The following is a 21,481-nucleotide window of genomic DNA, read 5'->3' as shown; positions in this document are numbered from 1 at the left end:
AGAACCTTGGAAGAGTGACTCAATAAATTAAGGTGGATGCCCCCGGGTGTGCGAGGGTATTGATGCCTTGTCGCCTAATATTCCAGGTGCGAAGGTGTGTTCTCCACAGTTCCAAGGTTCCGTTATCAGGCTTATCGTCATCGAGGGTCCAGCCAGCCTCTTCCAAGGTTAGGTACGTCTCGCCTCTGTCCGTCTTTCTCTGTGTTACGTGCGTCGCTTCCATCCCTTTTCTTCCAACTGGTATATCAGCTCCAGATACCACAACTCATTGTGATTCATCTACATCTTTAGGGCCACGATGGCTGACGAGGCAAACCGGCCTCTGCTAGCTGGGCAGTCGGGCTCCGAGAGTGTATCCGATGACCGGCCCAGGCCATCGTATCAATTATCCACAGAGTTATCAAATGTTTTATACTACTCTGAAAGTAACTCGACGGTCCATACAACCGAACAACGAATATCACAGTCTCATTCAGGCGGGGCTACGATGGGGGATGCAGCGAACCGGGCTCTGTTGGACGAGCAATCCAGCCCTATTGAACGGTCCCCGGAGAGAACATCCTCCGACCAGCCTAGGCCATCATATGAATTATCGTCGGAATCAACACCTCTCTTACACCGCCGTGATGATGAACTGGCCTACGGGACTGAGCAAGGATTGTTACGATCCCCTTCAGTCGCATCACAGAATCCGCCCGAGGATGGCGCCATCGACAAGCGGAGCCGTGTACCATGGCCGACGGTCATTTCTCTCTCTATTTTAACTCTCGGTGTTTTGACGATACTGGTACTTGCCTTTGCTGCCCCGGCGGCCGTCAAAGAGTATGCGCAGCACGCCGCTGTCTTCAAGCCGACGGCAGTATCAATCGATTCTACCACACCCGATGGCGTTCGAGCCCGGATTCAGGGCGACTTCGTAATGGACTCTGGTCGCGTTAAGAATAAGTCGGTTCGAGGCATTGGTCGATTGGCGACATGGATTGCCAGGGAAGTTGAGACAGGCCCATCAAAAGTTGAAGTATATCTCCCAGAATATGGGAACGTACTCGTTGGAAACGCAGCATTGCCTTCCATCAAAGTGAACATCCGTAACGGCCATCATACCAATGTCGACTTCCTCACTGATCTAGAGGCTGGTGACATTAGAGGGATCCACGCGGTAGCTATTGATTGGATTGAGGGAAGATTGGGTCGCCTTAATGTCAAGGGCAAGGCGACATTGAATCTCAAGTCAGGCTTGTTTGCTTTAGGAACTCAAGTCCTGACAGACAACATCATCATTGGAGGTATAGTGTATTTGTTCGTTTTTGGTACTGGAACATATAAGCTAATCTCTTTCCAGAACATGATTTCCCTGCTCTACCAATGATCAATATCCTCAAGCTGAATATGCACGATGCAAACAGTGGTGGGATGGCAGTGGATGTCTTACTGTCGTCTTTGATTGATTCTCCCGTCGCTCTCACTGTTCCTGCCCTCGGGTTTGACGTTCTGGTGCCCAACTGCTCCCCTGGAGATCCTTATATTCTGGTCGCCGATGCAAAGACAAGCGCGATAGACGTTCACCCTGGCCAGGAAACTGCGGTGGGTGTTGAGGGTCTCATTCAACAGCTACCTGATGAATTGATCTCTACCTGCCCAGGACAAGAGGGTTCTCCTCTGGATCTTTTGGTTTCGAGCTATATGCAAGGTCTTGAAACGACCATCTACGTCCGTGGGTCCGATGCACCATCACTCAATACCCCAGCATGGATTGTCGATCTACTGCGCAGCGTGACTGTGCCTCTTCCATTTACGGGGCATGCGTTGGACAACCTCGTGAAGAACTTCACGATGTCCGATACACATTTTTCCCTTCCTAACCCTTTCGCGGAGCCAGATTCTCCAGACTCCCGACCCACGGTGTCTGCTTTTGTTAAGGTTCTTATTGCTCTACCGGAGGAGATGAATTTCCAAGTAGAAGTCCCGCAAGTTCGTGCCCTTGCAGATGTCTACTACAAGGAAGAGAAGTTTGGTGTTTTAAACATCAGCCACTGGCAAGACGCCAACTCCACATTGGTGGATGACCAAGATGGCTCCTCTGCACTCCTTGTGGAGTTCGCAATCAAAGATGCGCCGTTAGAAGTCACAGATGATGGGCTTTTGACAGAAGTCATCCAAGCAATGCTTTTCGGTAGCGAAACAGTCGTACTGCGGGTTGCTGCCACCGTAGACACAAAGGTCTCGACTGGGTTGGGCCGTTTCGCCTTGCGAGGGATTCCTGCAGAAGGGAATGTGCCTGTGAAGAGTATGTTTTCATGAATTAGAAGATCTTAGTACAAATCAAGAATATTTCGGGCATTGACCATGTCATAGCTTCCGTCGGCAACTCGCTTGACCAAGTCAATCCGCGCGTCATCTCACTGCAACTAGGAAACACGACTGAATCTTCGATGTTGGTGTCCACGCTGGTCAACTTCACTAATCCAACGAATTACTCGGTTACAGTTCCCTTCGTTGACCTTCTCATACTCTACAATGACACTGCTGTGGCCCACGTCACCGCTCAGAATATCTCTGTTGGGCCCGGCAACAACAGTTACGTGCCCATCGACTTCTTCTGGTGCCCGTCGGACGCAGCTGGAGTAGATGGCATTGAGGCAGGACGGGCGTTGCTTTCGTCTTACGTATCAAGTCAGTTCCTTCTGGGTGGCATTGAGCCCCAACTGGTAGACTGTGCTGAAGCTTTTACTCAGGTTTTAATACAACAATCACCATCAAAAGCCATCGAAACACGATTCCATCTCTACCAGACCTGGGCGAAGCATTATCAATTCTCAACATTACTGTTCCTGTCCCTCGCATATCTGTTCCTGGCAGCGATGACAAGGACACAAAGCCCCATTTCATCCAAGATGCAACGGTACGTCCCTTTCACTCATACCGCATCTCTACAGAGAGAGAAGAGAAAGCTTTCTACTAACACTAACTCACAAATCTAGTTCTACCTCTGGACCTCCACAGCAGACTTCACCCTCTCTTCACCCCTAACAGAAAACAATATCCTAATCACTTCAATTGACGCAACGGCTTTCTATGAGAAAAAGGAGCCAATCGGCCGAATCGATGACCATGAACCCTTTGAAGTGCCGCCTGGCATATCCAAGAGCCCACGCTTGCCAGTAAATCTTGATATGGGCGGAGTTGGCTACGATGCTCTGCGCAAGGCACTCGGCCAGTCATTGGAGATGGATGCTGTGGCTAAGGTTGGCGTGATGATTGGAAACTACATGGATATCATTATCTACCATGGGAAGGGCATTGCGGCTAAAGTGAGGATTTAGAGTGTAGTTGCCACCTCCTGTATAATGGAGGTCGATGTCTTGCTTGCTGCTGGATCGGCAATGCTTAGGTGCCCATGATATATGGGTGACTGGTAGTATTCGGAATTTACAAGGTTGAATCAATTCCCGGCTATCAGAATATATACTCTCGGTTTACATCCAAAGATGAAACAACAAGAAAATCAGATCGAAGTACGAGTAAGAGTAAAGAGAGAGATACATATATGCCCAGGACGGACTTGTATGGCTCCAGAAGTAATGGACTAACGCCTATTTTCTAGTCCTTCTGTCCAGGTAGGGCTTGGCTGAGGGGGTTATACCTCATAGGTCCGTCCTATCTAGATAGGATAAAAGATAAAAAGGATATATATATATAAAAAGGTCAAAAATCCGAAACCCCCAAATCTGGCTGGACAGTCATGCTCTACCTACCTAGCTTGCTCCCTCGTTCCAGCGCCGTGTCATCCTTCTTGCTCTAGGGCTGAGTCTCCTTCAATGTTGATCCCAAGCCGTTCCCTTGCTTCTCATTGGGATGCCGTCTTCTCTCTCATTCTTCTTTTTTTCTTTCCCTTCAAGTATATAATGACATGCTGGAAATGTTGCTTTTGTATGAGTAATACCTGATCGGCTATTCCAAGGTCGGGAGTACCTAGGTAAATGGTGGAGTATGTACAATCTCCGATCTAGGAAACGCCCCAGCAGACGCGGAATATCAGAATAACCGTACACCGCCACTTTGTATCATCACTGAATCATACAGCAAGGTGTATGGGGACAGTAAGGAATTGTATGTAAAAGTGAGGGAAACAACATTTGTGTCATTTTACATACAATGGCTAAGCCATTTATTTATTTTATATTAGGTCAACTCCACGGGAAAGCCAGAAGATACACAAAGCCAAGAGACCAAACCAATCCTATTCGGGTATGTAAGTTGTGGGTTGGTAATTCGGATATAGCTTAGCCAGGGGGCAGGGTGCTGGCATCAACAACGTCGGCAGCATCCTTCTCGATGTCCTCGTTGGGCTCACTCAGAGGAGAACGGGGAAGGGCCATCAGACCAGTCCGGGTGGACTCAAGGATACCGAAGGGACCGATCAGCTTGAGGAAAGAGTCGATACGGGAAGGCTTGGCAGAGCTATAGGAGGTCGAATGAGTCAATTGTGATCAAAAAGAATGAGGCAGAATAGAGAAAATACTTACACCTCGACAATGCAGTTGTTGGTGCTGATATCCAGGATCTTACCACCGAATTGATGAGTCAGGCGGGTAATGGCATCCAAGTGCTCGTGCTTGTGACGCAGAGCCTGACTCTGGGGAAGATGACGGGGGTGGTATTGCTGGGCGGTGTGGTCAAGGCTGTGGTGCTTGTGGTCCAGGGAGTCTGGCGAGGTGGTGATCTCGCGGTGGTGCTGGAGAAGCTCCTCGAAGAACTCAGGACCAAGGATAGAGACCTTGGCCAGGAGAAGCTCACGCTGCACAAGAGCGGAGTCAGTGTAGTCCAGCACGGCCCAGACAGGGACAAGGTCGTCAAGCTGGCGGCGAGCCTGCTCGACAACGCCATCCTGGCCCTGCAACACGATGGTCATACGAGAGAGATCCTCAACCTCGGTGTTGCACACCACCAGACTGTCGATGTTGAAACCACGGGCGGCCAAGATACCTGACACACGGGACAGAACACCGGGCTCATTCTGCACGAGGCAATTCAGGATGTGCCGCTTGGGTGGGTTGGAGGGAACAACGGGAGTCTCATAGAGAATGGAGGAGACAGCGGTCGGAGCATCCCATTGAGGAGAAGCATCGGAGACCGGCAGGGGCAGAGGGGATCGACGGTGCAACGCCTTGTAGGCAAGAGCTGAAGTTGAGCTCGACGATGCACGAATAGAGGTGAATCGAGGAATGGCAGCAGCGCGAGACCGGGCAGTAGCTGTAGCAGATGACAGCAGCGACGCTGACCCCAGGGACAGCGTCAATGGGCGCCGGAAAGCCATGAGGAGTTCAAGAAGTGTGAATGAGTTGTGCGATGATTCACTCCAGATTCGCCCCGGGTATATTCTTTTTAATCGGCCGACCTCGGCGACCGCTCGCTGACTCATAGGGAGCTAGATCCAAAGCGGTGTAGTGCATCCGCCAGTGATAAGATCACGTGGTAAATATCACGTGATCCTCAATATTCAACATGGCAAAAGGGATTGCCAGAAAACCCGACCAGCTCTTGGAAATGAGAAATATATAGTATTTCTAGCTATTATCATCAATTTGAGCTTCTCAATTTACTCAAAATCCTCTCGGTTTTATCTTTTGTGGCTTTGCTTGTTGCTTGCTTGGTCTCCGCCTCTAAAACTCCTTCCCGCAATCGATCTGGACCTTTTTGAGCTTCTTTTCCCCGACCTTTCCTCTCCCTTTTCATTCTACCCCACCTTTCACCATGGCGGACGATGAACACCGAGTTAAGCGGTCTCGCTTTGACCAAACTGAGCCTGAGCCCCGGCGATCCCGTTTTGACCGACGCTCTCGATCTCCATCCAACAGACAGTCGGAGTCGGCCCGCACTCGTAGTCCGCTGAGTCGCCCGTTGAGTCGCAGTCCTGGCGCAGATACTCCAGCAAAGCCATCCGCAGCGGATCCGGCCGCCGCCGCAGGTGCGTTGTACTTGGGTTTACACTGTCATGAATCAGATTATGTGGCTAACCATTGTGGTCTCTGTAGCGGCAGCAGCAGCCAAGATTAATGCGCAGCTTCAGGCGAAGAAGGGCATTCAACATGTTGATGTCCCTCCAATTCGTTCTGTGAATATACACCCACTTCGATTGGTTCTACCCAACTTCTAACATCGTCCGGACAGGCCGACAACGCGACAGAGGATTCCAAGTCGCCCTCCGCCGAGGGTGCAGCGAAGTTGAATGCCGAAATCTATGTCGCGGATGGAGACTACATTAAGGACATTGAGATCAATGATCTGCGCAATCGTTACACCCTGACAAAGGGATCTACTCAGAAGATGGTAAATATCTCCTTTGTCACTTGCTGATACTCCAGCCATGTTCCTCAGAAAATTGGGGTACCATGAATCTTGGTTTCTCACCGTTCTGCTCTTTCCTTTCGGACTGGATGAAGCTTACCCTTCATAGCATCCAATTCACCCTCTGTTGCATCTGCTGACCTCCGCTGCGTGACTTATAGATTCAAGATGAAACCGGCGCCGGTACGACTTCCTTTTATATCTTCAACTTTAGGCAAAGAAGGTCTCACTCACTTATTTCTCTCTCAAGATGTGACAACCCGAGGCAATTATTACCCCGACAAGAACATGGCGACTGCTGCAGTAAGGAATGCCCTCCAAAGATTGGCGGTATCAATTGCTGACTATTCTGATTCAGAGCCCCCCCCTTTACCTACATGTGACCAGCACCAATAAGGATGGTCTGGAGAAAGCAGTTGCTATGATTGATGACCTGATGCAAAAAGAACTTCCGAACTTGGTTGACGAGCGACGATTCCGTCGCCGGGAACCCGAGCAGCAGGTTGAGAGGGATGAGTATGGCCGTGTATGAGACTGTTCCTTTGCTCTTTATTAGTATAGTAATTTGGCTAATTTCATAAAGCGCAAATGGCCGGATGAGCGTATCCCGATCGATCTTGAGCCAATCCCCGGTTTCAACTTGCGAGCCCAGGTCGTCGGACAGGGTGGTGCTTATGTGAAGCACATCCAGCAGGCCACCCGTTGCCGTGTTCAGATCAAGGGCCGTGGCTCTGGCTTCATCGAATCGAGCACTGGCCGTGAGAGTGATGAAGCGATGTTCCTCCATGTGGCGTGAGTGGTCAACAATTTTCTTACTGACTTCCTTTCTCACTTGTTTTTTTTTTTGCCTCGCTTGTTTCTACTATGAGCTTTTACTAACGGCCTTTCAAGTGGTCCTGACGCCAACGATGTCCAGCAAGCAAAGGGACTTTGCGAGGACCTTCTAACCAATGTCAAGGAACAATATCAGCGTTTCAAGGAGAACCCACCCCAGCACAACTACGGTGGATACCGCGGCGGTGATCGTGGTGATCGTGGTGATCGCTACCAAGGTGGAGGTGGTGGCGCTGGATATGGCGGTGGCTACAACAATCGCCCGCAGCATAATGCTTCCTCTGCCAGCCCTGCAGGCCAGGCTGCTGCTGTTTCCTCCCCAAGTGCTTCTGCCACCCCCACTGCGGCCGACTACAGTGCCCAGTACGCCCAGTACTATGGCACTGCCGACCCATATGCTGCCTACGGTGGATACCAGAACTACGTCGCATACTACCAGTACTATCAGCAAATGGCCGCCGCTCAGCAGCAGCAGCAGGCAGATGGCACTGCTCCCTCTCCTGCTCCGGCCACCGAGGCCCTTCCTCCACCCCCTAGCTCGGGATCCCCGCCACCTCCGCCACCTGGTGCGGGTGGCAGCTACAGCGCGGTACGTTATTCACGTGTCATTGGTAGTTTCGATTACTGATGAATTACAGGTCCCTCCACCCCCTGGGCTTTAAGCCAGAACCTGTTTTGGTGGGTTAATGCTGTGCCTTCCACTGTCCACTTGCAGTCCATTTGATTTACACGGCGAACAAAAGCATGTCCTGGTCGTTTGCAAAAACGAGGGTGACACAGCGATTACTTTTCGTTAATCTCTTTCAGATCTCTTTGTGCTAAAGAAAGTCTAGCAGTTTGCCTTGTGTCTAACCCTTTGATCTACCTATTTCCATACTCGGTAAACTTGATAATTGTGTTCATAATAAAAGGCTTGCTTATTGACAGTGAAACTCTTGCCATGACTAAATTCTTTAGGCAAGCACTGGTTGCTAAGCGGCCCGGATGCTGGATTCCATCGGTTTCTTGTGGTGTATGTGAAGTACCAAAAAAAAAAGGGAAAGAAAAGAAAAGACCCCCTTCCTACGCCATCCATGCTGTTCGCGCCTCGGAAATGCAAGCAGGAAATTCGACAGAAGTAACAAGATGACAAGAAAAGCAAAGAAAACACTAAATCATGCAGCATAATCTAAATAGATGACAATATCTCTCAATCGAAATCCGCATATAGGAGAGCCATCTGAGTCTCAGATGCCATTTTCTCCCGGCGTTTTGCCAACCCGGCACGACCCTCTTTGCAAAAATCGCAGGCAAAGTCGCAAGGGGACGAGCTCGTAACTGATACGGCCTCCCTGGCCGGCAGTTGGGACCCCATTTCTTCCAGCTCGAAGTCACCGAAGAACTCTTTGATCAGTTCATGTCTACACCTCCTGATACTCTCACAGTATCGAATGACCTTGCCGAAGCTTTCAAGCTTGGCCTCTCGATTTTCGGGGCCATTCGCACGGTGAGATTCTGTATCCCGGTAGATCATGGTCTCTATGAAGTTCCTTTCTTGGATTCCGTAGTAGACAAGTGAGGCAGCGGCGCGGCCATCTCGACCTGCACGGCCCGACTCTTGAACGAAACTTTCGAAGCTTCGCGGTGGCGTCCAATGCACGACAAAGCGGACATCGGGGTTATCAATTCCCATCCCGAAGGCATTGGTTGCCACAATAATGGAGAAAACGGGTGTCCTTTCCCCATCAGCTGGCTGGACTGGCCGAGACGACTTCCATGTTGATTGAATGTGCGCACGCTTGGTGGCTTCCACGCCGGCGTGGTATGCCACGGCCATGACCATTTCGTCCGAGGATAGCCGACTGGCAAGATGCTCAGCCATAGCCCGGGTCCCTACATAGACGATTCCTGACATTGGAGGGAGCAGTGTCACTCTGCTGCCAAGTCGGGCCTCTCGTCGGGTTCGGATGCCCTTAAGCCATCTGAGCAGGTTTTGTAGTTGACTGTCTTCTGCACTGTCGCTGTCGCCAGCGAAATCTGCGAGATACCGTACCTCGTAGTGAATATTTGGACGGTCCGATGGAGTGTTGAACAGGCGGAGATTCTCAAGATCCAACCCCAAGATGTTGATCATGTCCGAGCGAACTCGCGGGGTCGCTGTCGCTGTCAAGGCCGTGATTGGGACAGTCGGATCGACGAGATTCCTTCTGAACCAGCCCAGCTCTTTGTAAGCTGGGCGGAAGTCATGACCCCATTCACTTATACAATGTGCCTCATCGATGGCAACGCGGATGAGCTGACCTTGTTTGTGAACTATGAGCAGACGGCGGCGGAAGTTGTCTGTCTGGCACAATTCCGGTGTGACGTATAGAAGGCGTGTGCTCGGGTGGCCGCAAAGCATGTCTTCAAAAACTCGCTGTCTCTCATCATGAGTAGTATTGGAGTTGATCGTAGCGACTGCCACACCAAGAGCTTTCAATGTATTTACTTGGTCGGTCTGTTAGGGATTAGCTATTTGATTGCAAACGTCCTGGAACCACCCTCACCATCAATGAGAGAAGTGGACAAACGACGACAGTCACTGGAGATATTGAAGTCAGACTAATATGTCAGAAGATACGAGATGCTGAAAACCCACAGCCCCAATCTTTCAGTACCGCGGGGAGTTGATAACACAAGCTTTTTCCGAACGAAGTGCATGCTTGGAGAAAGACATCGTGTCCTTCAATAACGGATGAGATCACTTCTCGTTGAAGTGGACTAGTTATGTGGTAGTAAGTAAATTGACCGTCTTCTGTAGTTCGTCAACTCACCGGAAATCATTCTTTTTGAAGGTGTGTTTCAAGACCCATCGCATATTGGCGGTTTGGCGCGTCACCGCCGGGTTACGATCCATTGTGCCTCATGGCAGAGATAGATGATGATTTAAGGTGGTAGGTGAAAGTGTAGTCGAAGAAGATTGAGTCTTCAATCGCGTCCCAGAACGCGCTGTCACGTGGTGACCTCTTACTCCCTTTTCGGGATTGATTAAATTTGACTTGGGTTCACTTTTGAAAGACTTAATAACGATATAAAGAACTAGAGTCTACAAACTGGGCCTGGTATTTATGTAAAATAATACATTTGCACAAAGACACGCTAGAAATCGAGGCGGTATATGGCAGATCTATATAGAAAATAATGTACAAGTGCTGAATCCAAATTTCAGCTGCTCCTCTTTCTTGTTCAGCGGTTCCGATGGGGATCCCTGGACATCTGTTTATCAAGCTCTTCCTTCACGGCAAAGACATCAACCGCTTTGCGCTGCTGTGGATGCCAAAGCCGCTCAAGTTGCAACCAAACCTCGAGGACCTCTTTGGGACCACAACATGTTCCAAACGCTTGCAGGATAATGGTGATCATCCGACGTCCAACAAAAAGACCATTTTCGAGACGCTGATCAGGATCCCAGTTTTCTTCTTGCTCTGCTTCGCTGGGAACCTGCAAACGAGGGTTGAAGACCTCATCTACATCAAGTTCCTCTATTTCTGTGGATTCATCTTCATTCTCATCCAGTTCAGGCTTTGCGTCTTGTTCGGTGTCTGGGAAATCATCCATGGCGGAGCCCTCGGCAGTTTCCTCGGATCCCTGTGCGCTCCCAGCTGTATCTGCTGTCGGCAGAGCCAAGTACAACCCGTTGGGGGCATCGGTCACTGGTAGCTCCTCGACCTCGATCGCCACGCTCTTAGCCAGGGGGTTCTCCCAAGTCATCTTTCGGTTGTTCAAATTTAATCCACGGAGTCTCGCATTTGAGTCGCGCAGAGCCCGGATGTATGCATGCCATGTCAGCCGAAGGTTTTCCGCACTCCACTGCTTTTTCCTCCGACCATGCAGAGCGAACCCTTCAAAGAGGAACAGATAGATTATAGAACGTGGTGGGACGGCAAAAGTTTTCTCCATGTCACGCATAACAGCCATGAAGCTGTCGAGCTGGCCAGTGTTGTAGGCGTAGTGTCGTAGGAAGATATAAAATGTTCGTGTGTCGGGCGCAATAGAGAGGGAATCCTGGAGAGCACGGTGGTATTCCGGAAACTTCTCCTTGAGTGCTGACGACTTCTTCAATACACGGCCCAGCTTTCGGGATCTTTCCCGGTATTGGGGCATGTCATAGCTCAGATTTGAACCGCCGATGTGAAAGGGGGATCCATCGTCCGAATGCGAGATGCATTTGTTTTTGCTTGATTCTTTCTCCAGCATGCGTGCATACAGCTGCTCCGCAGTTTGAGTGTCGCCTGCCCGAAGGAAAGAGGCAATGAGGCAGTTCATGACAACGGTGTCGACGATTTCGCCCGATTTCACAAAGTCGTCGAAAGTCTCTCGAATACCTTCAACATCCCGTATCATCCCAAAATAGTAGATTTTGGATGTCTTTCCGCACCGTGAAAAGCTCAGACCGCGCTTCGTCATTTCCTCCTCCAGACGATCAGCAACTTTGAATGCACTGGCTTTGATTGCGATGTCGAACAGGATGTTGAAAACCACTTCGTCAGCCTTCACTCCAGCGATGTGTTCCATCTTCTGCCACATGCCCACGGCTCGGATAAGATCTCGTTTCAAAACTCTGCCGTTGGCTCGGCCAGAAAGATGTATCGCGGAAGACCAGAGTGAGCGGGATAAAGGAAGTCGAGCAGTTACCATGTCGTCCACCAATGCCAAGTAGCGACGAGCATCTACCCACCGTCGATCCCGCGGATGCGCGAACAAACGCAACAGAGCACCTCGCGTGCGTTGCGAAAGCAAAGCTACCCCGGGGGCAGGAAGATCTCTGTATAATCGGAACAGGTATTGGGTGGATGGATTTGGCTCTTCCCACAACGTTCTGACAAGCTTCTCAACCGAGTGGATTTCCATTTGATCGTGCGACTCATCTTTGTACGTCTTTTTGTAACGCGAAGATGGCGCCACCGCATTCACTGCTTCCTCCCAGTCATAATCTGCCAAGGACCTTTCGTACAGCTTCGAGATAGAGAGATGTTTCTCTTTCTCCGGATGGATCCATGACGGGAAGGATTGGCGGGGGTATTTGTCCGGCAATTTGGGGTCGATGTCGGTTTTGGTGTATTCTGTTATCTCTAGTCTGCGGTCGAAATCGTATGTAAAATCAAATCTTTCACAACGGGGTTGCGATTCCGCGTCCGCATTCTTTGCCGGCCACAATGGTATATAGTCGTTGTCTATCTCCGTCTCATCCGGCGACTCGGTCTCAATATTATACTCCTCTGCATTATCGTCATTCGTACGTGCCAATCCGTTGCTGATCAATCTTCTTGGTTGCGACAGATGAAACCTTGAGTTTGAATACTCTGGCTGTCGTCGGGGTGGTAGCTGTCTGCGACCATTGGCGCCTTTGGTTTGGAATTTTTGTAAATTATGGTCCGAGGAATTCCAGGCTACTGTCGACAACCCCCGACGGTTCGGCGAGTGTTCATGGCAGAAGCTTGCCAGAACCAGAGAGCCGACAAAAATATCTGCTATTGACGCGACGGACGGGCGAGGACGACGGGTACAGAGTCTTCGGACAGAGGAGGTGTGAGGAGGGGGTTTCGAGGGAGACATTGAGGTCTGTCGAAAGAGAGGAAGCTCATCCAAGGCCTGCTTGGGGTGAATTCGCAGGCTTGGCGAGCTGGGGGACCTATTTGAATGAGGCATGAGATGACAGACATCGTGGCATTAGGTAGACCGCATCCAAGAGAAAGCCCTTTGCAACTCGCACAAGAGAGAGCCGTCTACTTTCCGGGCGCAAAAAGCAGACAAAAGGGGAGAGGGTCAAGATTCGGAAGATGCAGGTGTTTTTCTGAAGATGAACGACCTGCACTTTCTGGGCGGAGTCCCTCCCTCGACCAATCGGAGCCACGCTTTGCCAATCCCATCTTTTTCGCTCCCGCATCAACCACCTCGTCCCCTGCCAGCGCATATCTTGTCTTTCTTTATTTGCTGTCTCCAGTCGCGTCTCAATTCTTCTTTCGTTTCAAGTTCGTCCAGCTACTGGCTGCGTCCGACTATCATGGGCAAAATAAACCTCACAGCCCTCCGGGTGCGACAGACAGCACTCAACCAATTCGCCAGTGGAAAGACCAGCAAACTGCCACAATGGGTCGGTGTGGTCGGCGAGATCCCTCCTGCTGAAACCCTCATTCGTACCCGCCCCCCTCAGCATGAGCTTGTCCAGCAGCGGTTGAAGACCGTTCCTGGGTCATCGAAGCCGCAGGTCGTCTTCCAAGTCCAAGAGAAGCGCAGAAAGCCCAAGAAGCCTAGTCGACTTTTCCAGCCTGTCGAGCTCAAATATGAAGAAGATCAATTGCGAACTCAATTCTTCCGCGATCACCCCTGGGAACTTGCCCGGCCCCGTGTGCTTCTTGAGAGTACTGGCAAGGACTTTGAACACTACGATTGGAGCCGCATCCAACAGCCAGGGAAGCGGTTAGATGGTGAAAGGTGTGTTCCCAATATTTCGTGTTCTAATGCTTTGTTTTATTCCATTTGATTTTTCATGTAAATCTTCCCCGATGCTAATGTCTTACTTTCTGTTACTAGTGTTGTCCAGCGGCAGCTGTGGCTTTTGAATAACGTCCCGGATATGACCAAGAGCGCCGCATACGATATTGCTCGTCGAGAATTCTACAGACTTCGGTTGAAGGAGGACATTCAACGTCGGGTGGCTGCGGAAGAAGCCGCGGCATATGGCGCAGAGTTCGGACCATCATACTTGGACATTGGTATGAAGATGGAGAACGAGCAGTACGACAAGTGGGTTGCCTGGGCCCGGGAAACATCTCTGGTCCAGGACCAGCGGAAATCAGCTCTTAGCGGTGCACCAGACCTGGGAGACACTACTGAGTCAAGTGGGGTCGAGGCCGAAGAAGGAGAGGCGGTCACTCTGTAAGAGTCTGAAATCTTCGAGTGGGCTCGAATGCCATTATGCTATGCTTCCTTTTCCAGAAGCTTTTGAACCCCTAGACTTTCCTATTGATGGCCTATGTATATTATTTGATCTGTTCTGCTGGATGTTGTACTTCCCTAGCTCTATTTACGCGATAGCACATGCATTCTTGGTCAATTCCCTTATCATTCTAGTTTATGCATCGTAGATCCTAAGCTATCACTAAATATGATCCTTGATATCTCAATTTCAATATAGTGACGCAGGCGGAGTCGGGACGCAGAGTTGCGGAGATCCGGTGTTTGGGCGTGTTTCACCCAATCAGAAGATTTCCAGCCTCGCCAACTTGAATGTCCCCAATTCCCTTCATTCCAGGACCAGAACTTGATTTCGTTTTGGTTACTCGCGTCAGCCTTAAGACGCTTGTTGATTCGATCACATTCTTCGGCCTGCCAGATCTCCGTCGTGGCCAATCTCTTTATCGCGCCCGCGATTGTCAACATCCGTGAGAGCTTCATTGCACTATTTCCCCCGGTCTTAGACAAATCTGCTCTGAACTCAACCATTTGATACCCGACTGCTTCGTCACTTAGCGATTCCGATTCTTCTTCCTCCAATCCGACTCCACGGCCGCCTCGAGCTCCGTTCCCTGTCAAACCTCCAGATAGCCCGCCCCTCCGACTTGATCACAACCAACGATGCTTTGCGCAGGTGCCTGAAGTGTGCTTATATGGTACTGGTGGCTGAACCTGGACATTCTTTTGGCTTTTACCAATATCAATTCATCAACGAGAGTGCTGCATTGGGGTGTCTGATCAACAACATTCGGGCTTTTATCCGCCATGACATCCGCCATGGCTCGTTCCGAGGACACAATACGTGGACCGCGCTTGCACCGCGGCGAGATAGATGAAGACGAAACGGACAATGGAACGCCGGAGCCGAGTAGCTTCCTGGCGTCACAAAACGATGACTCTCCGTACCCGGATGAGGAAAGTCGGCCAAGCACTGCTTTAGGAGATGCGTCAGAGAGTACTAGCAAGCAACCAACTGGGCCGAAAACACTTAGCCCTGAGGAAACCATTGAGCTAGCGCGACATGCCGTTGAAAGTGGTATTCAGGATACCAAGCGTTCATTAGCAGGCAGTGAGGCCGTTACGGACGTGGTCAAGCCTAAGCTGACCATTGACCTTGGCCATTCACAAATTGCCAGGATCCCTGAACCAGTCGTTGACTTGATCAAGGATGAGGTCGAACGGTACGTCGGAGCCTTGGATTGAACTGTTATAGTCAAATCTTGCGTTGCCAGTTCCTAGGCTATAGCATCATTGCTCTGAACTATACTGATTACTATAAAGGCTGTCTCTGTCGAACAATCAGCTTTTCCATATCCCCTATCGGTTTGCAGAGTGTTCGCATCTACGCTATCTCAACATCAGAGCAAATAACTTCCGTGAATTCCCAAAAGGAGTAGGTACAATGATAAAGTTGCTTTGTGCTTGCATTGCGCTAATCCTGCTTGCTAGGTTTACAAACTGCCATTACTCGAAATTCTTGATTTGAGCCGAAATAAGATCAAGGAGTTACCAAATGAGATCAGTAAATTGAAATCATTGCGAGTTCTGTCAGTGATGCAAAATCGCCTCGTCGACCTCCCAGCTGGCCTGTCCGAGATGCATAAGCTTCAGATCTTCAAGTGTGTTGGTAATCCTCTGCGGAAGCCACTGCGTGACATTCTGGAGGAAACCGAGAACGAGACGACACCATCTGGGATGACCGACAACGAGAAAGAAGTTGCAGCCACGACCAAACTCAAAAGATTTCTTATGAAAACGCGACCACAGACGAGTACACCTGAGCCAGAAATAATTACAGATGCAAGGTTTGTCTGCCTCATGGTCTTGAGGCGGATATAAGCTAACAGTCTGTGTCAACACAGCGATGGTACTTTCGAGGTTAAACCGGTCCCAACACCGATACCTTCAAAGCGGAATTTGAGTGGTCGGTTTCCAGTAATTCCCAGCACTGGCGATAGCTCAGCAGCCTCATCTCGGTCCCCGTCGATATCACGGGCACCGCCAATCCCATTAAAATCCCATTATCGCATGGCCTCTGGACAGCAAGGCGCTACTTACCACATGCCAGGTCTCCAAAGACCAGGCGTAGCGCCTCATTCTGTGAACGAGCGCAACCGAAGCAATAGCGAGGGCATAATTCAAGGATCATCTGTTGCTCGTAGCAAAAGGATGGGACTAATCACTCGCAAAAATACCGATTTGGGTACATTGGATGAAACGCGCCCATATCGAAACAGCCATCTACGGGGCCTCAGCCATGGATCTGTGCTTCGAGCGCGTCAGCCTGCAGCGCCAATAGCCCCGAATGACAGTACTACCCCAAGTCCCACCAGCCCAAGAGAGCGTCGGCGTCCGCGAGACGGTTGGGTTAATCGGATGTCTAGTCTGCCTGAACACAAGGGCGAGCGTGGATCTGATGAACCGATAATCAAGAGTGCAAAAGGTATTCTGTTTGCCCTCGTACAAGTCCATTCCCATATCGATACGTTGATCAACATTATCAAGCATGATGACGCCAGGCGCCACAGCCTCGAGCTTGTCTTTTACAATGCTTCCCCATACGTTGACCGGCTTAACGATGCTCTTGAGAAAGCATCAATTACTTTGTCCAATGACCCAGGGTCAATCGCGTCAGTCACCGAAACTATCAAACGTGAATGCGAGACGTGCATCGCCTCCTACATTCACGTCGGCACGCAGCTACGCAACAACGTTGCCAAGATTGTTTCCAACGGCGATCCGCGCTATGTACGGTCGCTGATGCTGACGATCTTCGGCAGCCTGGTGGAGCTACGGAATGCCTGCGCTATTCTCGAAGTTCCGCTCCAGACTCCCAACAAAGGTAGCTCTGCTACAAAGCCCTTGGTTGGCCCGAGCAACCCACTTCCCTCGGTCCCAGACCGATCCCAACTCTCGCTGGTCACTCCGACAAGGGACCAGGCGCCGCCCACACGACGGTTGCGAAGCGACACAACAATTCGACACCCTCAATACCCTATGACTATGACTTCCAATCAGACTAGCATTAGCTCTCCTGGTTTCTCCACGTACGCACGCAGTCGCTCGAGTAGCAGATCAAACGTGATGAACACATCTATGCCACACTCGTTGGCAACCCCTCGCTCAGGCGAAACCTTCCCTCCTATGCCTACTCCTGGTGCTCCCCGGGCCAACACACTGACTGGACTGGACGAAAACGAAGAGGAGCGAATATTCGAAAAGATCTTCCATCAGCTGACTGCTACATACCATGCCGCATACGGGGCACTTCCATTGGCCCGTCGGCAATTCATAAGGTGTCTAGAAGCTGCTCAACAGTCACGCGATTCAGAGGGAATCCAAATCCTTTGGAACAACCTCATTCGTCGATGTCAGTTTTGCCTGGAAGTCTCAGATGCCCTGGGACAGCGTCTCTCGACCATGAAAATCAAAGAACCAGGCGGCGGACTCCGCAACCAACGCGAGTTCTGGCAACTATGCAAATCATTCATGCAGTCGTTCGTCGACCTAGTGAACGAGATGCGCGAGCTGAGAAGTATGCAGCTTCTACCTGCCGACGTCATCATCCTCCTTCGCCCAGTCCAAAAGGCAAGCCGCGAAGCAGGCCGTTTGATCGAGGTATCCCCTTGGGCCTACCTTGCAGACCCGGACCGCCATCCTCCGCCTGGTGGCTTGTACGGCCCTCCACTACAGACCTCGCACCTGCAACACCATCAAACATCCGTTTCAACGTCCGCCCTCGCCAACAACCCCTCTTTCCAACTCAATATGATGTCACCCCCGCAGTCGGTCACCGTCCCTGCGACTCCGCTGAGTGCGGCGCTTGGCCCTGCTGCGCAGGCCACTGTCCCGTCCACGCCAGCCAGTGCATACAGTGACAAATTCTTCGAGGGTGATGTCTTCCAGCGTGCTGACTCGCTTCTCTCGTCGAACCAGGCGCCGTTCTTCCGTCGCTGAGCGACTATGAAATATTTTTACGCTCTGTCATGATTACCCTATGCTCATCTTTATCTGCATCTTATGATTATGACTATGAGCATATATCGTGCATGCCAACAGTGTTACCTCGGTGAATCCTTGTAACAGAATCTCTGTTTTGGCAACCTGGTCCTCAATCTGTATTCGGTTTTATCCATGATTTAGCGGGTGGATCTCTTTTAAGAACTGAAATCCGAGCCATCTATCGTGCATGTCATTGACTCCAGAGACCTTTTTTTTTTTACCATCGAACACACATGCATATAATGAGTGCCCTTTTTGCTTCTTTTTCCATGCATTAGCGGGTTAGTCTCCTGGGGGAGAACCGGGCCGTTACATAGGTCTCAAATGAAATAACATTGATCCCTGTTTATATAGAGAAGCCCTCTGTACAGGCTATGCCTTCGTATACACCTAAAGAGAACATCTAAAAGCACGTAGTAAGTTCTATCATTCCATCATGATAAACTCGAGCTTTCGACTCTTTGGAACGTATTCATATATCTATTACGTGTGGTAGAGCTAAACAATGAAAATATGTAAGAATATTATGAACGAAATAAGGTGTCTAGAACAGCACGGCCAGATCACCCATGATCTGTGAATTGCGCTTCACACAACGATTTCGAATTTAAGGAGGATGCTGAAGATTGAAGTCTCTCTAGAGAGCCTTGAACTTCCCCAGGACTAAGTGAAAAGAACAAACAAGGTCAGCCCCAAGTACTACCATACTAGCCATAAAGGCAATTGTTCAAAGGCACAGAGTATACATACTTGCAGCATGAGCCAGGTCCGCCTGGGAATGTGCCAGAACATGGAGACTGATATCCTGGAGCTCATAGAAGAGATGATCCTTGTTCGACGTGTAGTAAGACTTGTCATGAATGCTTGCACCCTCGGGCACCCTACACGCAATCCCAGCAGTCAGTACCATATTACTCTCCATCAATCGCGAGACACCTCCCGAGAGAGAGGGGAAGGTGATACGAGGTGCCTATACGTACCACGTGATAAAGACTAGCTTGCTCCGCTGGCCATCGCCGGCGGGAGAGTCGTAGGTGAAGTCTACGACAGCATACCGGGCAGTGTCGTCCTTGAAATGGGAGAGGAAGTCGGGGTAGTCCTTGTATTTGCCGGACTCGGCGACAGTGATCTTCTTGTCGTGTGCGGAGGCTTCATAGATGACGTAGTTAAGGTTGTCGGTGCCTTTGACCTCGTCGAAGACCTCCTCGCATTCGGGGGCGATGGTTGCGAATTTTGTCATGGTGGGAGATGTGTGGGAAATGCTAAGGGGAAGAGGGGAAAGTAAAGAGAAAGACAAGTCAGGGATGCCCAAGTGGGCTGATACTTTGTCATACAATGGAAGAGATCAGGTGGTTTACCCCATATTATGCGGGGAAGTAGATCATGACATACTAGTACCTACGTGGATGTGTGCATATGTACTAATACCACCAAGATGCCCACTTATCCGAGTAGTCCTCGAATCCATGCTCGCCAAGTGACTTCTGAACTTCCCATCACCAATGCTGTTCTTTCACCTGAATAGCATGGGTATAAACACGAGAAGCATTACCATGGAAACACCTTGATGAACCAGAATTCCAAATACAATACCATTTTGAACAAAAGGGGTCAGTCCTTACAGGGCTGGATGTATTATTTCTATATCAATTCCAGAATGTCCAGGAACTGAATGACCAAATTAACATAGAATGTCTTGGCACGAAACTACTGACGTGATGGACTGAGACAGCACGTGAATATCTCTAAACCTTGCAAAAGCCAATCTCCCCGCACTCGATAAATTTCCATTTCACATCAACTCATTGAGTCAATATGGTACCTCGGCCGGACCTCAGAGCGTCGGACCAGGTCGTCCTCAGAGCACCCAGGGATCGAACCCTTCGATTTAGACAAGATGGGACATTTCACATTACAGTCTTTGAGGATCTACATTTCGCCGAGGGTATGTCTCGATAACCCCTAGGGGGGGGGGGGGGGGGGGGCTCTTGCTAAGCGCTTGCAGACGATGAAAAAGACAGGAAGTCCAAAGAAGTGATGTCATACATCCTCTCGGAGGAGGACATCGACTTCGTAGTCATAAACGGCGACCTAGTGTCCGGTGAAAGAACCCAAAAGGCCGATTCAAGCAAATATATCGACTCAGTCGTTTCCCCGCTCGTCGACCGGGGTTACAGCTGGGCATCGACCTACGGCAATCATGATAGTGAGGTTAATCTCAACCCGAAAGATGACATGTTCGAGGCCGAGCGCAAGTATCCCAACAGCTTGACGCAGAGTAGGGTCTCCGGCGACAAGGCCGGAATAACAAATTATTATCTGCCGGTATTTCCACACGGACAGGCGAATACCAGCACGCCGGCGCTGCTACTGTGGTTCTTCGATTCGAAGGGTGGACATTACTATAAAAAGCAAGGAGAGGGCGGACCTGCTGTTAGGAGACCTAGTTGGATCGATGAATCAGTAGGGAAACCTCCTGGTCATGTCACATTTTTGGAAGAAATCACTAACTGGCTAGAAGGTCGTTGACTGGTTCACCCAAACCAACTCCAAACTGAAAGAGGAGTATGGAAAAGTCATCCCCTCGCTAGCATTCTACCACATCCCCGCTCACGCAATGCTCGAACACCAACAAAGAAGGGGCGTAAATCCGCACCTAACTCCCGGAGTGAATCGCGAGCGCGTGAACCCGCAAGGGACCGGCGACTGGGGCTACGATGGCCAGGACGTCAAGTTCATGGATGCGCTCCTTCACACCGAAGGCCTAATCGCAGGATTCAGCGGCCACGATCATCAGAATGATTGGTATGCACGTCTAGGCAATAATCGTCACTTAAATGACTGGAATGCTAATCGAACATTGCAGGTGCTTTAAATGGGATGGCTCTCTTGTTGACCACGATCTAACCGGAAATGGTATCAATATGTGCTACGGTCGGCATACGGGGTATGGCGGCTATGGCGATCTGCTCCGCGGTGGACGGCAGATTTTACTCCACGAGGGCAATCTCGGAGATGACACGGAGACGTGGATTCGATTGGAGGATGGGTCTGCCCAAGCTCGTGTCACGTTAAACACAACTTATGGCCAGGATCCTTACCTTGCTGTTGCTAATGGTGCTGGGAAGCCCGATTCCTCGACGCAGGGCTCTTTCCTTCCTTTGTCTTGGTTGTGGGTTCCGATTATGATGCTCTCGCGGTGCAGGATGTAGTGGGCTCTTTTGGTTATAGACCTCGGAGTGTTATGTTATTCTTGATTAGACTTAGGGCTATATAGAGATATTCTGCATGAGATAGATTAGGTATTCAAGGTTCTTCCCTC

General features: G+C 50.2%; 9 protein-coding genes across 9 annotated transcripts; 5 read left to right on the top strand and 4 right to left on the bottom strand.

The window, feature by feature from the left end:
* Positions 1 to 298: 298 nt before the first annotated feature.
* On the top strand, positions 299 to 3,323 carry N7525_004510 (uncharacterized protein; the record flags this gene model as incomplete). The annotated part of the gene is made up of 5 exons (XM_002565699.2): positions 299 to 1,286; positions 1,343 to 2,287; positions 2,356 to 2,673; positions 2,736 to 2,902; positions 2,982 to 3,323. 5 exons carry the CDS (start codon positions 299 to 301, stop codon positions 3,321 to 3,323), a joined length of 2,760 nt encoding a protein of 919 aa, XP_002565745.2.
* A 960-nt stretch (positions 3,324 to 4,283) lies between these two features.
* On the bottom strand, positions 4,284 to 5,317 carry N7525_004509 (acetolactate synthase regulatory subunit; the record flags this gene model as incomplete). Its single annotated transcript, XM_002565700.1, has 2 exons — positions 4,284 to 4,461; positions 4,527 to 5,317. 2 exons carry the CDS (start codon positions 5,315 to 5,317, stop codon positions 4,284 to 4,286), a joined length of 969 nt encoding a protein of 322 aa, XP_002565746.1.
* Positions 5,318 to 5,754: 437 nt separating this feature from the next.
* N7525_004508 (KH domain-containing protein) lies at positions 5,755 to 7,844 on the top strand (the record flags this gene model as incomplete). Its single annotated transcript, XM_061213041.1, has 9 exons — positions 5,755 to 5,968; positions 6,036 to 6,115; positions 6,172 to 6,330; positions 6,510 to 6,531; positions 6,599 to 6,651; positions 6,707 to 6,874; positions 6,932 to 7,140; positions 7,240 to 7,771; positions 7,821 to 7,844. 9 exons carry the CDS (start codon positions 5,755 to 5,757, stop codon positions 7,842 to 7,844), a joined length of 1,461 nt encoding a protein of 486 aa, XP_061070062.1.
* A 527-nt stretch (positions 7,845 to 8,371) lies between these two features.
* N7525_004507 (putative RecQ family helicase RecQ) lies at positions 8,372 to 10,057 on the bottom strand (the record flags this gene model as incomplete). The annotated part of the gene is made up of 4 exons (XM_002565702.1): positions 8,372 to 9,658; positions 9,708 to 9,742; positions 9,800 to 9,921; positions 9,975 to 10,057. 4 exons carry the CDS (start codon positions 10,055 to 10,057, stop codon positions 8,372 to 8,374), a joined length of 1,527 nt encoding a protein of 508 aa, XP_002565748.1.
* Positions 10,058 to 10,386: 329 nt separating this feature from the next.
* N7525_004506 (pentatricopeptide repeat protein) lies at positions 10,387 to 12,849 on the bottom strand (the record flags this gene model as incomplete). Its single annotated transcript, XM_002565703.2, has 1 exon — positions 10,387 to 12,849. One exon carries the CDS (start codon positions 12,847 to 12,849, stop codon positions 10,387 to 10,389), a length of 2,463 nt encoding a protein of 820 aa, XP_002565749.1.
* Positions 12,850 to 13,204: 355 nt separating this feature from the next.
* On the top strand, positions 13,205 to 14,083 carry rsm25 (mitochondrial 37S ribosomal protein mS23; the record flags this gene model as incomplete). The annotated part of the gene is made up of 2 exons (XM_002565704.1): positions 13,205 to 13,635; positions 13,735 to 14,083. The coding sequence occupies 2 exons, from the start codon at positions 13,205 to 13,207 to the stop codon at positions 14,081 to 14,083; spliced, it is 780 nt and encodes a 259-aa protein (XP_002565750.1).
* An 839-nt stretch (positions 14,084 to 14,922) lies between these two features.
* On the top strand, positions 14,923 to 18,114 carry N7525_004504 (uncharacterized protein; the record flags this gene model as incomplete). The annotated part of the gene is made up of 4 exons (XM_002565706.2): positions 14,923 to 15,338; positions 15,439 to 15,550; positions 15,607 to 15,962; positions 16,020 to 18,114. The coding sequence occupies 4 exons, from the start codon at positions 14,923 to 14,925 to the stop codon at positions 18,112 to 18,114; spliced, it is 2,979 nt and encodes a 992-aa protein (XP_002565752.2).
* A 682-nt stretch (positions 18,115 to 18,796) lies between these two features.
* N7525_004503 (actin-binding ADF family protein) lies at positions 18,797 to 19,399 on the bottom strand (the record flags this gene model as incomplete). Its single annotated transcript, XM_002565707.2, has 3 exons — positions 18,797 to 18,822; positions 18,910 to 19,040; positions 19,140 to 19,399. 3 exons carry the CDS (start codon positions 19,397 to 19,399, stop codon positions 18,797 to 18,799), a joined length of 417 nt encoding a protein of 138 aa, XP_002565753.2.
* Positions 19,400 to 19,974: 575 nt separating this feature from the next.
* Positions 19,975 to 21,371, top strand: N7525_004502 (metallophosphoesterase family protein; the record flags this gene model as incomplete). The annotated part of the gene is made up of 4 exons (XM_061213040.1): positions 19,975 to 20,104; positions 20,165 to 20,622; positions 20,678 to 20,964; positions 21,026 to 21,371. The coding sequence occupies 4 exons, from the start codon at positions 19,975 to 19,977 to the stop codon at positions 21,369 to 21,371; spliced, it is 1,221 nt and encodes a 406-aa protein (XP_061070061.1).
* Between the last annotated feature and the right edge of the window lie 110 nt (positions 21,372 to 21,481).

This window comes from Penicillium rubens, assembly GCF_028828025.1.
Source record: "Penicillium rubens strain IBT 27055 chromosome Unknown utg000002l_segment0_segment0, whole genome shotgun sequence".
NCBI lineage: Eukaryota > Fungi > Ascomycota > Eurotiomycetes > Eurotiales > Aspergillaceae > Penicillium > Penicillium rubens.
The sequence above is the reverse complement of the archived record's forward strand: the minus strand, read 5'-3'. Positions and strand labels throughout refer to the sequence as shown.